The following is a 15,975-nucleotide window of genomic DNA, read 5'->3' as shown; positions in this document are numbered from 1 at the left end:
CAGAAGGGTCCTGCCACTTCTGCTGTCACCTGCATCAGGATTTCCTTACCATTTTCTTTTCAGTGATTTTCTGAAATACGTTATACCAAAAGAAACCTCTTGAACGCTACTGAAGGAGAGAGTCAGAAGGTAGCCACAAAATCATAAATACATTCCTACTGTGTCACCTTGGTCGCCCCCAGGATTGAGCTGGACATGGTAGAGACGGGCCGAGGACACAGCTCTGGGCCAAAGGGGAGCTTGCTCACTGACTCCCTCTTTCAGCTGCGAAGCGACAAAAACACAGAAGCAGGGCACCACTCCCCAGCCCTGTGTGCCTGCCTCAGTAGCCTCCCTGTACTGTAGGGACTTTGGACTTCGGGAAGCGGGCTCCTGACTGCTGTCTCCCTTCCCGGTTGGTGTGACAACTCAAAGAGCAAAAGTGACTAACAAGGCTTGGCATGGACTCCATGGTGAGTAACTGTCAGGACTACTCAAAGGGAACTCTATCCACTTGTCTCGCTTTGTTATTTACCGCCAGGTCTGCCTATCACCTACAATGATGCCGCCCCTGGGGAAGCATCCCATGATGAGGGAACCTCCACCCTGGCGTGGGGGTGGACCGGCTACAGTGAGGAGCGCCCCTGGAAAGTTTAGGCAAAGAAGCCCCCGGACAAATGAGCCAGGATCCCCCCAGGAAAGGAACACACAAGTGACGCCTCGCGGCTGAAGGCAATGTTCACCGCGCTGCGGTTACAGGAGGCGGTACCGGAAAAATGCTTCCAAAGGACCGTGGTGGGGACCGGGGCTGGCAACGCCCGGGGACACATGGGGTCGGCCAAACGGTGGTGAGGGTCACATCCGCCTGCGCTCTCTGACACCGCTCCCCGGCTCCAGCCAAGCCAGGGACACGAGCGGGAGGCGGGGGCTGTTCTCAGGCTGCAGGAAACGGCCACCCGGAGGCCGGCGGCGCGGGGCCTGGGGCCTGGGGCCTGGGGCCTGGGGCGGGGAAGACCGGAGGACGCGGGAGCCGGATTCCTGCACAAGCCGCCAACACGGTGGCTGCTCCCGTCGGGCACATTGGGAAGGGGCGGCCAGGGGGCTGGGACACCGCTTACCGCACGGCACCCGGTTCCTCCGCTCCAGCCGGCACCGACGTGGAATCGTGCGCTCGGCCCCGCCTGTTGCTCACAGCCCGGCCCAGGGCGCTGCGGGCGGCGCGGGCGCGGAGCCGCGGGGCGGGTGCAAGGCGGGGGCGGGGCCTCTGCGCCCGGGCCGCCTCCTCGGCCTATAACTGAGCCCCCGGGCTCCTCGCTCCCACACGGCCCCCACCGGACCCGTGAAGCGGCTTCGCCCCTTGCTTTGGACCTCGGGCCTCACTCCTCCTCCAGATGGACCCCAAGTGCTCCTGCCCCACTGGTAAGGGAGCCCTGCCTTTGAGCCTTAGGATGCCCCCTTCCCGGGCACAGGACGAGAAGGGAGGGCTTTGAGTTTTGAGCTCAGGAGGACTCCTGTCACGGGTCCAGGGCTTTCTTGGTAGCCAGGCTCCTGAGGGCACGTCAGTCACCCTTTGCCTCTCCGTTGACACTGAGGGCACGGAGGCTCCAGGCTGTCCTTCTTGAGGTCACCCGGCAGGTCAGGGGATTGCTAGACCGGGACCCAGCGTTTGGAGGAGGCCTCGGACCTGCCACGATTTGATGGGAGGAGGGGACGCTGCCTCTTTGGGGTTCAGGCCATGGGCCCCGGCCCCCGGCCCCAGTCGGCCTGGGCTGCGTCTGGAGCCCGGGACCTTCCCTGTGGAGTCCCATCAGGAGGGGACCTACTCTCCTTGGACCAGAAGAGAGGAGCTGGGGCTTCTCTATCCGCCCGAGTGGACACGAGCTCCCGGGGCTGGGTCCTGACAGAGGAGGAGGGCTCAGGGAGGCATTGCTGACCGTCTGCTGTAGCTCCTGCATCCCCGTCCCTGCTCACCGCTGGCCTCCTTTCCCTTCCCGGCAGGCGGCTCCTGCGGCTGCGCTGGCTCCTGCACCCGCAAAGCCTGCAGATGCGCCTCCTGCAAGAAGAGTGAGTGTGCGGGGCCTTCTCTGGGAATGCGGGGTCTGGGCTGAGTGCGAGGAGGGGGCCCAGGGCTCAGCAGGCAGGCAGGAGCAGGACAGTGACCAGACTTCCCGGCACCCCCCTCACCAGGAAGGGATTCACAGTCAGAGCTGGAATCGCCTTCGGCGTGACCGAGACCCAGGCGCGCACTAGAGAACAGGGAGACTGAGGCCCAGACGGGTCACCGACAAACAACCTCAGACCTGTCACTAGAACTAGTCCTCCCGCCTCCTGAGACCCGCTTCCGAATCCTCTCAGGGACTGAAGCACTTTAGGGACAGGAACCAGTGGCCGTGCGTGGCTTCTCGGACCCGGTGCAGCCCCTTCCTGTCGAAGCAGCCCAGAGCTTCCCTATCCCGAGCGGGAGCTGCTCTGTGCGGGCTTTGCCTCCACTTTGATCCTGAGGACTTGGCTCACATCACTGGTGGTGCTGGGGGCTGGCTTTCTCCTGTCCCCAGAGGCCCTGCTCACTGTCTCTCCAAGGCGCTGTGCCCTGTCCTGGGCACAGATGGGCCGGGCAACCTGAACCTAGTGTCTGAGAGCAATTACCTCAGGACAGAGGACACCATCGTAAACTCAGGGTCTGGGCCCGAGGGCGGCTGGGGCCAGGCCTGCTGCTGGGAAGGGTGGTTCCGGACAACGCGTGGTCCGACCGCACGCTGCCCTTGCCTCCCCAGGCTGCTGCTCCTGCTGCCCCGTGGGCTGCGCCAAGTGTGCCCAGGGCTGCGTCTGCAAAGGGGCCTCGGACAAGTGCAGCTGCTGTGCCTGATGTCGCGGAGAGCCTGCCCCGGGTGTCAACAGAGCAACCAGGACAAACCTGCATTTTACCGTTTTTCATACAACCGGACCTGACGCTACATTCCTTTTTCTATGAAATCTGTGACTTGTAATAAAAGCTGTTGACTTTATTCTGGCTCTGTCTTCCTTGGTGTGTCTTGGACAAAGAGACTCCGTGCCCATCAGGGCTGGCGTGGGGAACTGGACTGGACGTGCAGAGACCTCGGCTCTGGACCAAAGAGTACCCCCCCACACACCCCACACCCCCAAAACACGCACACTGAGCGTCTTAGCCGCCTAGGTTAATTTGAGCTTCCGTTTCTCAGCTCCAAAGGATACCCTCGCCCGATGACATAGGGCATTGGACACACAGAGGACACACTCCCTCTATTCCCCTTAGGAGTACGGATTGCAGAGAAAGTTGCCCATTTCTCATTTTCCTTCTCTGGGGGCCCCTGCCAAACTCAGCGCTCGGTGATGAGAGCCTAGAAAAGTACCCAGAGGGGATGGAATCCCACACCCCTCTCGTGTGACTTCTGCACGGGGCTTGCGTCTAAAACACCCTGGAAAGACCTCTTTGTATTTTCTGCCACAGTTTTCACCCTGGTCAGGAAAACGGATCGCGAAGAAAACACGTCAAAGGACACGATATGTGACACCCAGTTTTCCCTTCAACACGTAAAACCACCTTCACACGTGGAGGAGCAATTCTGGAAACTGGACGCTCTCATATGCTGCACGTACGTTGAAAGTGTGCCCGAGTCCTGGGAACACTTCACAGATGCCCCACTGTGTGGGCCACACACGCCTGGAGCAGCTCTGCCCCCTGCCTCCCCACAGGGAACATCAGTCTTGGCTTGCCCAGGGCTACGGACAGGACACTCGCCACCCGTGACAGCTCCCTGCGGGGGCTTGGCTCTGAATCTTCGCAAGTACCTCCCTAGGTCAGGCTGACATCTTCCCTTCCCTCAAAAACCAGCCCGTGGCTCCCTGACACCCCGAAAGAAAGTGATTTGGATTTGGTGGGAATTTCCCGGTTGTTTCCCCGAGACGTGGTTTCAGAAGAAGGACTTCACGTGTTCCTCTGCAGAGTGATGGTGGTGCTGCAGTGCGTGGCGGGGCGGGGGGGGGCGGGGGCCTGGTGGGGTTTATTAGCAACAAGTGTGTGCTGAGGGAACGGGTAGTCTATTTCAGGTGTTGGGCCCCCTGGCGGTCTGGGGAGGGAACTCCTATTTGATGGGCACTCCGAGAGAAAGAGGAGACACGTGGCTCAGAAGTCAGGACCAAGATGGGCCACAGGTGCCCCGAGTGCACAGGGCATTTCGGGAGCCGGCCCGTGCTGCGTGCGTGGGCGTCGGCGTCAGGCACTCAGGTTCACAGCCACCGTGCCACTTCCTGACCTGGCAAGTCACTGATACTCTCTGAGATTTCATTTCCTCCTTTCGATACAAAAGATTAATTTCAATGAGGGGGAATGAGCGAGATAGTGGCCTGGCTCCCAGCTCGGGCTTCCCGCAAGGTGTCCCGTACGATCGCTCTCTCCACACTGACATCTGTGCACAGAGAATCCTTGAGCTCCCGACAAGCTCCTGGAGAAAGGCTCCCTGGTTTGCAAGCAAGCTCATGGTGAGGGCAGAGATGGATAGGAACCTTGCTTATCCAGTGCCAGAGGGCGTGGGGATGTCCTCCAACAAGCCCCGTGGAACGAGTCACCGCCACAGCGTTTGGACAGACTCGGTGCACCTGCATGGTCTGGCGTGATGGTGCCAGTTCCAGAGAGGTTAAGCAACCTACCCAAGGGCACACAGCCTATACTCAGAGGACTAAACCTACACTGCAGCTGTCTCTCACCTCCCGGCCACACGGTGCCGGTTATGACCTCACTGGAGGCTGAATCCGGCCTCTCCTTTTTCAGGGCTGCAGGGTCTTCGGAGACAGTCCAGCTGTGCTCCTGGCTGCAGAGGTGGGAGGCCGAAGCCCAGAGAGGTCACAGAGCTGTGCGGAGGGTTCTGGCTGCCGGCTCAGGGCTCTCCCACTGCTGCCTCTGTGCCAGGTGTTCAGTGTTCTCACCCTTCGTGGGATGACATGGTGTCCGGTTGGGCGCGGGGCTGCAGTCAGCCTGCAGGAGGGCCAGTCCCATCTGTGCCACGTACGGCCGTGGGACATAACCTCTCTGTGGCTCCGTCTGCTCTGCTCTAAAGGGAAAATAATAGTGTCTGGCTCTCGGGATTAAAGAACTGAATACATGCAAAGAAGGTCAGAATATACTGGGCACTCAGGGAGCAATCGATCACATCACCCATTCATTTATTTATCTATTGATTTATTTGTTATCATCAGCCTAGGAGACACTGTTCTCCTTCCAGACACGCAAGCAAGGACGGTGTGTTTAGCTCTGTGCTCTGGGCCGTCCCCATCGACCCTGTGAGCGTGGGACCAGTACCCCCGAGAGGGTTATCCTGCCTTCACGCAAAGAGCCGTCGACACTACAGATAGAAAGCCGTGAGGAGCACAGTCGGTGTCCTCCTCACAGACACAGAAGGGTCCTGCCACTTCTGCTGTCACCTGCATCAGGATTTCCTTACCATTTTCTTTTCAGTGATTTTCTGAAATACGTTATACCAAAAGAAACCTCTTGAACGCTACTGAAGGAGAGAGTCAGAAGGTAGCCACAAAATCATAAATACATTCCTACTGTGTCACCTTGGTCGCCCCCAGGATTGAGCTGGACATGGTAGAGACGGGCCGAGGACACAGCTCTGGGCCAAAGGGGAGCTTGCTCACTGACTCCCTCTTTCAGCTGCGAAGCGACAAAAACACAGAAGCAGGGCACCACTCCCCAGCCCTGTGTGCCTGCCTCAGTAGCCTCCCTGTACTGTAGGGACTTTGGACTTTGGGAAGCGGGCTCCTGACTGCTGTCTCCCTTCCCGGTTGGTGTGACAACTCAAAGAGCAAAAGTGACTAACAAGGCTTGGCATGGACTCCATGGTGAGTAACTGTCAGGACTACTCAAAGGGAACTCTATCCACTTGTCTCGCTTTGTTATTTACCGCCAGGTCTGCCTATCACCTACAATGATGCCGCCCCTGGGGAAGCATCCCATGATGAGGGAACCTCCACCCTGGCGTGGGGGTGGACCGGCTACAGTGAGGAGCGCCCCTGGAAAGTTTAGGCAAAGAAGCCCCCGGACAAATGAGCCAGGATCCCCCCAGGAAAGGAACACACAAGTGACGCCTCGCGGCTGAAGGCAATGTTCACCGCGCTGCGGTTACAGGAGGCGGTACCGGAAAAATGCTTCCAAAGGACCGTGGTGGGGACCGGGGCTGGCAACGCCCGGGGACACATGGGGTCGGCCAAACGGTGGTGAGGGTCACATCCGCCTGCGCTCTCTGACACCGCTCCCCGGCTCCAGCCAAGCCAGGGACACGAGCGGGAGGCGGGGGCTGTTCTCAGGCTGCAGGAAACGGCCACCCGGAGGCCGGCGGCGCGGGGCCTGGGGCCTGGGGCCTGGGGCCTGGGGCGGGGAAGACCGGAGGACGCGGGAGCCGGATTCCTGCACAAGCCGCCAACACGGTGGCTGCTCCCGTCGGGCACATTGGGAAGGGGCGGCCAGGGGCCTGGGACACCGCTTACCGCACGGCACCCGGTTCCTCCGCTCCAGCCGGCACCGACGTGGAATCGTGCGCTCGGCCCCGCCTGTTGCTCACAGCCCGGCCCAGGGCGCTGCGGGCGGCGCGGGCGCGGAGCCGCGGGGCGGGTGCAAGGCGGGGGCGGGGCCTCTGCGCCCGGGCCGCCTCCTCGGCCTATAACTGAGCCCCCGGGCTCCTCGCTCCCACACGGCCCCCACCGGACCCGTGAAGCGGCTTCGCCCCTTGCTTTGGACCTCGGGCCTCACTCCTCCTCCAGATGGACCCCAAGTGCTCCTGCCCCACTGGTAAGGGAGCCCTGCCTTTGAGCCTTAGGATGCCCCCTTCCCGGGCACAGGACGAGAAGGGAGGGCTTTGAGTTTTGAGCTCAGGAGGACTCCTGTCACGGGTCCAGGGCTTTCTTGGTAGCCAGGCTCCTGAGGGCACGTCAGTCTCCCTTTGCCTCTCCGTTGACACTGAGGGCACGGAGGCTCCAGGCTGTCCTTCTTGAGGTCACCCGGCAGGTCAGGGGATTGCTAGACCGGGACCCAGCGTTTGGAGGAGGCCTCGGACCTGCCACGATTTGATGGGAGGAGGGGACGCTGCCTCTTTGGGGTTCAGGCCATGGGCCCCGGCCCCCGGCCCCAGTCGGCCTGGGCTGCGTCTGGAGCCCGGGACCTTCCCTGTGGAGTCCCATCAGGAGGGGACCTACTCTCCTTGGACCAGAAGAGAGGAGCTGGGGCTTCTCTATCCGCCCGAGTGGACACGAGCTCCCGGGGCTGGGTCCTGACAGAGGAGGAGGGCTCAGGGAGGCATTGCTGACCGTCTGCTGTAGCTCCTGCATCCCCGTCCCTGCTCACCGCTGGCCTCCTTTCCCTTCCCGGCAGGCGGCTCCTGCGGCTGCGCTGGCTCCTGCACCTGCAAAGCCTGCAGATGCGCCTCCTGCAAGAAGAGTGAGTGTGCGGGGCCTTCTCTGGGAATGCGGGGTCTGGGCTGAGTGCGAGGAGGGGGCCCAGGGCTCAGCAGGCAGGCAGGAGCAGGACAGTGACCAGACTTCCCGGCACCCCCCTCACCAGGAAGGGATTCACAGTCAGAGCTGGAATCGCCTTCGGCGTGACCGAGACCCAGGCGCGCACTAGAGAACAGGGAGACTGAGGCCCAGACGGGTCACCGACAAACAACCTCAGACCTGTCACTAGAACTAGTCCTCCCGCCTCCTGAGACCCGCTTCCGAATCCTCTCAGGGACTGAAGCACTTTAGGGACAGGAACCAGTGGCCGTGCGTGGCTTCTCGGACCCGGTGCAGCCCCTTCCTGTCGAAGCAGCCCAGAGCTTCCCTATCCCGAGCGGGAGCTGCTCTGTGCGGGCTTTGCCTCCACTTTGATCCTGAGGACTTGGCTCACATCACTGGTGGTGCTGGGGGCTGGCTTTCTCCTGTCCCCAGAGGCCCTGCTCACTGTCTCTCCAAGGCGCTGTGCCCTGTCCTGGGCACAGATGGGCCGGGCAACCTGAACCTAGTGTCTGAGAGCAATTACCTCAGGACAGAGGACACCATCGTAAACTCAGGGTCTGGGCCCGAGGGCGGCTGGGGCCAGGCCTGCTGCTGGGAAGGGTGGTTCCGGACAACGCGTGGTCCGACCGCACGCTGCCCTTGCCTCCCCAGGCTGCTGCTCCTGCTGCCCCGTGGGCTGCGCCAAGTGTGCCCAGGGCTGCGTCTGCAAAGGGGCCTCGGACAAGTGCAGCTGCTGTGCCTGATGTCGCGGAGAGCCTGCCCCGGGTGTCAACAGAGCAACCAGGACAAACCTGCATTTTACCGTTTTTCATACAACCGGACCTGACGCTACATTCCTTTTTCTATGAAATCTGTGACTTGTAATAAAAGCTGTTGACTTTATTCTGGCTCTGTCTTCCTTGGTGTGTCTTGGACAAAGAGACTCCGTGCCCATCAGGGCTGGCGTGGGGAACTGGACTGGACGTGCAGAGACCTCGGCTCTGGACCAAAGAGTACCCCCCCACACACCCCACACCCCCAAAACACGCACACTGAGCGTCTTAGCCGCCTAGGTTAATTTGAGCTTCCGTTTCTCAGCTCCAAAGGATACCCTCGCCCGATGACATAGGGCATTGGACACACAGAGGACACACTCCCTCTATTCCCCTTAGGAGTACGGATTGCAGAGAAAGTTGCCCATTTCTCATTTTCCTTCTCTGGGGGCCCCTGCCAAACTCAGCGCTCGGTGATGAGAGCCTAGAAAAGTACCCAGAGGGGATGGAATCCCACACCCCTCTCGTGTGACTTCTGCACGGGGCTTGCGTCTAAAACACCCTGGAAAGACCTCTTTGTATTTTCTGCCACAGTTTTCACCCTGGTCAGGAAAACGGATCGCGAAGAAAACACGTCAAAGGACACGATATGTGACACCCAGTTTTCCCTTCAACACGTAAAACCACCTTCACACGTGGAGGAGCAATTCTGGAAACTGGACGCTCTCATATGCTGCACGTACGTTGAAAGTGTGCCCGAGTCCTGGGAACACTTCACAGATGCCCCACTGTGTGGGCCACACACGCCTGGAGCAGCTCTGCCCCCTGCCTCCCCACAGGGAACATCAGTCTTGGCTTGCCCAGGGCTACGGACAGGACACTCGCCACCCGTGACAGCTCCCTGCGGGGGCTTGGCTCTGAATCTTCGCAAGTACCTCCCTAGGTCAGGCTGACATCTTCCCTTCCCTCAAAAACCAGCCCGTGGCTCCCTGACACCCCGAAAGAAAGTGATTTGGATTTGGTGGGAATTTCCCGGCTGTTTCCCCGAGACGTGGTTTCAGAAGAAGGACTTCACGTGTTCCTCTGCAGAGTGATGGTGGTGCTGCAGTGCGTGGCGGGGCGGGGGGGGCGGGGGCCTGGTGGGGTTTATTAGCAACAAGTGTGTGCTGAGGGAACGGGTAGTCTATTTCAGGTGTTGGGCCCCCTGGCGGTCTGGGGAGGGAACTCCTATTTGATGGGCACTCCGAGAGAAAGAGGAGACACGTGGCTCAGAAGTCAGGACCAAGATGGGCCACAGGTGCCCCGAGTGCACAGGGCATTTCGGGAGCCGGCCCGTGCTGCGTGCGTGGGCGTCGGCGTCAGGCACTCAGGTTCACAGCCACCGTGCCACTTCCTGACCTGGCAAGTCACTGATACTCTCTGAGATTTCATTTCCTCCTTTCGATACAAAAGATTAATTTCAATGAGGGGGAATGAGCGAGATAGTGGCCTGGCTCCCAGCTCGGGCTTCCCGCAAGGTGTCCCGTACGATCGCTCTCTCCACACTGACATCTGTGCACAGAGAATCCTTGAGCTCCCGACAAGCTCCTGGAGAAAGGCTCCCTGGTTTGCAAGCAAGCTCATGGTGAGGGCAGAGATGGATAGGAACCTTGCTTATCCAGTGCCAGAGGGCGTGGGGATGTCCTCCAACAAGCCCCGTGGAACGAGTCACCGCCACAGCGTTTGGACAGACTCGGTGCACCTGCATGGTCTGGCGTGATGGTGCCAGTTCCAGAGAGGTTAAGCAACCTACCCAAGGGCACACAGCCTATACTCAGAGGACTAAACCTACACTGCAGCTGTCTCTCACCTCCCGGCCACACGGTGCCGGTTATGACCTCACTGGAGGCTGAATCCGGCCTCTCCTTTTTCAGGGCTGCAGGGTCTTCGGAGACAGTCCAGCTGTGCTCCTGGCTGCAGAGGTGGGAGGCCGAAGCCCAGAGAGGTCACAGAGCTGTGCGGAGGGTTCTGGCTGCCGGCTCAGGGCTCTCCCACTGCTGCCTCTGTGCCAGGTGTTCAGTGTTCTCACCCTTCGTGGGATGACATGGTGTCCGGTTGGGCGCGGGGCTGCAGTCAGCCTGCAGGAGGGCCAGTCCCATCTGTGCCACGTACGGCCGTGGGACATAACCTCTCTGTGGCTCCGTCTGCTCTGCTCTAAAGGGAAAATAATAGTGTCTGGCTCTCGGGATTAAAGAACTGAATACATGCAAAGAAGGTCAGAATATACTGGGCACTCAGGGAGCAATCGATCACATCACCCATTCATTTATTTATCTATTGATTTATTTGTTATCATCAGCCTAGGAGACACTGTTCTCCTTCCAGACACGCAAGCAAGGACGGTGTGTTTAGCTCTGTGCTCTGGGCCGTCCCCATCGACCCTGTGAGCGTGGGACCAGTACCCCCGAGAGGGTTATCCTGCCTTCACGCAAAGAGCCGTCGACACTACAGATAGAAAGCCGTGAGGAGCACAGTCGGTGTCCTCCTCACAGACACAGAAGGGTCCTGCCACTTCTGCTGTCACCTGCATCAGGATTTCCTTACCATTTTCTTTTCAGTGATTTTCTGAAATACGTTATACCAAAAGAAACCTCTTGAACGCTACTGAAGGAGAGAGTCAGAAGGTAGCCACAAAATCATAAATACATTCCTACTGTGTCACCTTGGTCGCCCCCAGGATTGAGCTGGACATGGTAGAGACGGGCCGAGGACACAGCTCTGGGCCAAAGGGGAGCTTGCTCACTGACTCCCTCTTTCAGCTGCGAAGCGACAAAAACACAGAAGCAGGGCACCACTCCCCAGCCCTGTGTGCCTGCCTCAGTAGCCTCCCTGTACTGTAGGGACTTTGGACTTTGGGAAGCGGGCTCCTGACTGCTGTCTCCCTTCCCGGTTGGTGTGACAACTCAAAGAGCAAAAGTGACTAACAAGGCTTGGCATGGACTCCATGGTGAGTAACTGTCAGGACTACTCAAAGGGAACTCTATCCACTTGTCTCGCTTTGTTATTTACCGCCAGGTCTGCCTATCACCTACAATGATGCCGCCCCTGGGGAAGCATCCCATGATGAGGGAACCTCCACCCTGGCGTGGGGGTGGACCGGCTACAGTGAGGAGCGCCCCTGGAAAGTTTAGGCAAAGAAGCCCCCGGACAAATGAGCCAGGATCCCCCCAGGAAAGGAACACACAAGTGACGCCTCGCGGCTGAAGGCAATGTTCACCGCGCTGCGGTTACAGGAGGCGGTACCGGAAAAATGCTTCCAAAGGACCGTGGTGGGGACCGGGGCTGGCAACGCCCGGGGACACATGGGGTCGGCCAAACGGTGGTGAGGGTCACATCCGCCTGCGCTCTCTGACACCGCTCCCCGGCTCCAGCCAAGCCAGGGACACGAGCGGGAGGCGGGGGCTGTTCTCAGGCTGCAGGAAACGGCCACCCGGAGGCCGGCGGCGCGGGGCCTGGGGCCTGGGGCCTGGGGCCTGGGGCGGGGAAGACCGGAGGACGCGGGAGCCGGATTCCTGCACAAGCCGCCAACACGGTGGCTGCTCCCGTCGGGCACATTGGGAAGGGGCGGCCAGGGGCCTGGGACACCGCTTACCGCACGGCACCCGGTTCCTCCGCTCCAGCCGGCACCGACGTGGAATCGTGCGCTCGGCCCCGCCTGTTGCTCACAGCCCGGCCCAGGGCGCTGCGGGCGGCGCGGGCGCGGAGCCGCGGGGCGGGTGCAAGGCGGGGGCGGGGCCTCTGCGCCCGGGCCGCCTCCTCGGCCTATAACTGAGCCCCCGGGCTCCTCGCTCCCACACGGCCCCCACCGGACCCGTGAAGCGGCTTCGCCCCTTGCTTTGGACCTCGGGCCTCACTCCTCCTCCAGATGGACCCCAAGTGCTCCTGCCCCACTGGTAAGGGAGCCCTGCCTTTGAGCCTTAGGATGCCCCCTTCCCGGGCACAGGACGAGAAGGGAGGGCTTTGAGTTTTGAGCTCAGGAGGACTCCTGTCACGGGTCCAGGGCTTTCTTGGTAGCCAGGCTCCTGAGGGCACGTCAGTCTCCCTTTGCCTCTCCGTTGACACTGAGGGCACGGAGGCTCCAGGCTGTCCTTCTTGAGGTCACCCGGCAGGTCAGGGGATTGCTAGACCGGGACCCAGCGTTTGGAGGAGGCCTCGGACCTGCCACGATTTGATGGGAGGAGGGGACGCTGCCTCTTTGGGGTTCAGGCCATGGGCCCCGGCCCCCGGCCCCAGTCGGCCTGGGCTGCGTCTGGAGCCCGGGACCTTCCCTGTGGAGTCCCATCAGGAGGGGACCTACTCTCCTTGGACCAGAAGAGAGGAGCTGGGGCTTCTCTATCCGCCCGAGTGGACACGAGCTCCCGGGGCTGGGTCCTGACAGAGGAGGAGGGCTCAGGGAGGCATTGCTGACCGTCTGCTGTAGCTCCTGCATCCCCGTCCCTGCTCACCGCTGGCCTCCTTTCCCTTCCCGGCAGGCGGCTCCTGCGGCTGCGCTGGCTCCTGCACCTGCAAAGCCTGCAGATGCGCCTCCTGCAAGAAGAGTGAGTGTGCGGGGCCTTCTCTGGGAATGCGGGGTCTGGGCTGAGTGCGAGGAGGGGGCCCAGGGCTCAGCAGGCAGGCAGGAGCAGGACAGTGACCAGACTTCCCGGCACCCCCCTCACCAGGAAGGGATTCACAGTCAGAGCTGGAATCGCCTTCGGCGTGACCGAGACCCAGGCGCGCACTAGAGAACAGGGAGACTGAGGCCCAGACGGGTCACCGACAAACAACCTCAGACCTGTCACTAGAACTAGTCCTCCCGCCTCCTGAGACCCGCTTCCGAATCCTCTCAGGGACTGAAGCACTTTAGGGACAGGAACCAGTGGCCGTGCGTGGCTTCTCGGACCCGGTGCAGCCCCTTCCTGTCGAAGCAGCCCAGAGCTTCCCTATCCCGAGCGGGAGCTGCTCTGTGCGGGCTTTGCCTCCACTTTGATCCTGAGGACTTGGCTCACATCACTGGTGGTGCTGGGGGCTGGCTTTCTCCTGTCCCCAGAGGCCCTGCTCACTGTCTCTCCAAGGCGCTGTGCCCTGTCCTGGGCACAGATGGGCCGGGCAACCTGAACCTAGTGTCTGAGAGCAATTACCTCAGGACAGAGGACACCATCGTAAACTCAGGGTCTGGGCCCGAGGGCGGCTGGGGCCAGGCCTGCTGCTGGGAAGGGTGGTTCCGGACAACGCGTGGTCCGACCGCACGCTGCCCTTGCCTCCCCAGGCTGCTGCTCCTGCTGCCCCGTGGGCTGCGCCAAGTGTGCCCAGGGCTGCGTCTGCAAAGGGGCCTCGGACAAGTGCAGCTGCTGTGCCTGATGTCGCGGAGAGCCTGCCCCGGGTGTCAACAGAGCAACCAGGACAAACCTGCATTTTACCGTTTTTCATACAACCGGACCTGACGCTACATTCCTTTTTCTATGAAATCTGTGACTTGTAATAAAAGCTGTTGACTTTATTCTGGCTCTGTCTTCCTTGGTGTGTCTTGGACAAAGAGACTCCGTGCCCATCAGGGCTGGCGTGGGGAACTGGACTGGACGTGCAGAGACCTCGGCTCTGGACCAAAGAGTACCCCCCCACACACCCCACACCCCCAAAACACGCACACTGAGCGTCTTAGCCGCCTAGGTTAATTTGAGCTTCCGTTTCTCAGCTCCAAAGGATACCCTCGCCCGATGACATAGGGCATTGGACACACAGAGGACACACTCCCTCTATTCCCCTTAGGAGTACGGATTGCAGAGAAAGTTGCCCATTTCTCATTTTCCTTCTCTGGGGGCCCCTGCCAAACTCAGCGCTCGGTGATGAGAGCCTAGAAAAGTACCCAGAGGGGATGGAATCCCACACCCCTCTCGTGTGACTTCTGCACGGGGCTTGCGTCTAAAACACCCTGGAAAGACCTCTTTGTATTTTCTGCCACAGTTTTCACCCTGGTCAGGAAAACGGATCGCGAAGAAAACACGTCAAAGGACACGATATGTGACACCCAGTTTTCCCTTCAACACGTAAAACCACCTTCACACGTGGAGGAGCAATTCTGGAAACTGGACGCTCTCATATGCTGCACGTACGTTGAAAGTGTGCCCGAGTCCTGGGAACACTTCACAGATGCCCCACTGTGTGGGCCACACACGCCTGGAGCAGCTCTGCCCCCTGCCTCCCCACAGGGAACATCAGTCTTGGCTTGCCCAGGGCTACGGACAGGACACTCGCCACCCGTGACAGCTCCCTGCGGGGGCTTGGCTCTGAATCTTCGCAAGTACCTCCCTAGGTCAGGCTGACATCTTCCCTTCCCTCAAAAACCAGCCCGTGGCTCCCTGACACCCCGAAAGAAAGTGATTTGGATTTGGTGGGAATTTCCCGGCTGTTTCCCCGAGACGTGGTTTCAGAAGAAGGACTTCACGTGTTCCTCTGCAGAGTGATGGTGGTGCTGCAGTGCGTGGCGGGGCGGGGGGGGCGGGGGCCTGGTGGGGTTTATTAGCAACAAGTGTGTGCTGAGGGAACGGGTAGTCTATTTCAGGTGTTGGGCCCCCTGGCGGTCTGGGGAGGGAACTCCTATTTGATGGGCACTCCGAGAGAAAGAGGAGACACGTGGCTCAGAAGTCAGGACCAAGATGGGCCACAGGTGCCCCGAGTGCACAGGGCATTTCGGGAGCCGGCCCGTGCTGCGTGCGTGGGCGTCGGCGTCAGGCACTCAGGTTCACAGCCACCGTGCCACTTCCTGACCTGGCAAGTCACTGATACTCTCTGAGATTTCATTTCCTCCTTTCGATACAAAAGATTAATTTCAATGAGGGGGAATGAGCGAGATAGTGGCCTGGCTCCCAGCTCGGGCTTCCCGCAAGGTGTCCCGTACGATCGCTCTCTCCACACTGACATCTGTGCACAGAGAATCCTTGAGCTCCCGACAAGCTCCTGGAGAAAGGCTCCCTGGTTTGCAAGCAAGCTCATGGTGAGGGCAGAGATGGATAGGAACCTTGCTTATCCAGTGCCAGAGGGCGTGGGGATGTCCTCCAACAAGCCCCGTGGAACGAGTCACCGCCACAGCGTTTGGACAGACTCGGTGCACCTGCATGGTCTGGCGTGATGGTGCCAGTTCCAGAGAGGTTAAGCAACCTACCCAAGGGCACACAGCCTATACTCAGAGGACTAAACCTACACTGCAGCTGTCTCTCACCTCCCGGCCACACGGTGCCGGTTATGACCTCACTGGAGGCTGAATCCGGCCTCTCCTTTTTCAGGGCTGCAGGGTCTTCGGAGACAGTCCAGCTGTGCTCCTGGCTGCAGAGGTGGGAGGCCGAAGCCCAGAGAGGTCACAGAGCTGTGCGGAGGGTTCTGGCTGCCGGCTCAGGGCTCTCCCACTGCTGCCTCTGTGCCAGGTGTTCAGTGTTCTCACCCTTCGTGGGATGACATGGTGTCCGGTTGGGCGCGGGGCTGCAGTCAGCCTGCAGGAGGGCCAGTCCCATCTGTGCCACGTACGGCCGTGGGACATAACCTCTCTGTGGCTCCGTCTGCTCTGCTCTAAAGGGAAAATAATAGTGTCTGGCTCTCGGGATTAAAGAACTGAATACATGCAAAGAAGGTCAGAATATACTGGGCACTCAGGGAGCAATCGATCACATCACCCATTCATTTATTTATCTATTGATTTATTTGTTATCATCAGCCTAGG

At 60.2% G+C, this 15,975-nt stretch overlaps 2 protein-coding genes across 2 annotated transcripts; both read left to right on the top strand.

The window, feature by feature from the left end:
• The first annotated feature begins 1,066 nt into the window (after positions 1-1,066).
• On the top strand, positions 1,067-2,984 carry LOC132514376 (metallothionein-1E-like). The gene is made up of 3 exons (XM_060138984.1): positions 1,067-1,398; positions 1,978-2,043; positions 2,754-2,984. Exons 1-3 carry the CDS (start codon positions 1,371-1,373, stop codon positions 2,843-2,845), a joined length of 186 nt encoding a protein of 61 aa, XP_059994967.1. The 5' UTR covers positions 1,067-1,370; the 3' UTR covers positions 2,846-2,984.
• A 9,739-nt stretch (positions 2,985-12,723) lies between these two features.
• LOC132514378 (metallothionein-1E-like) lies at positions 12,724-13,761 on the top strand (the record flags this gene model as incomplete). The annotated part of the gene is made up of 2 exons (XM_060138986.1): positions 12,724-12,820; positions 13,531-13,761. Coding segments are annotated over 2 exons (189 nt in total), but the record flags the coding sequence as incomplete, so codon positions are not given.
• Positions 13,762-15,975: the final 2,214 nt, after the last annotated feature.

Source organism: Lagenorhynchus albirostris, unplaced genomic scaffold, assembly GCF_949774975.1.
Source record: "Lagenorhynchus albirostris unplaced genomic scaffold, mLagAlb1.1 scaffold_330, whole genome shotgun sequence".
NCBI lineage: Eukaryota > Metazoa > Chordata > Mammalia > Artiodactyla > Delphinidae > Lagenorhynchus > Lagenorhynchus albirostris.
The sequence above is the reverse complement of the archived record's forward strand: the minus strand, read 5'-3'. Positions and strand labels throughout refer to the sequence as shown.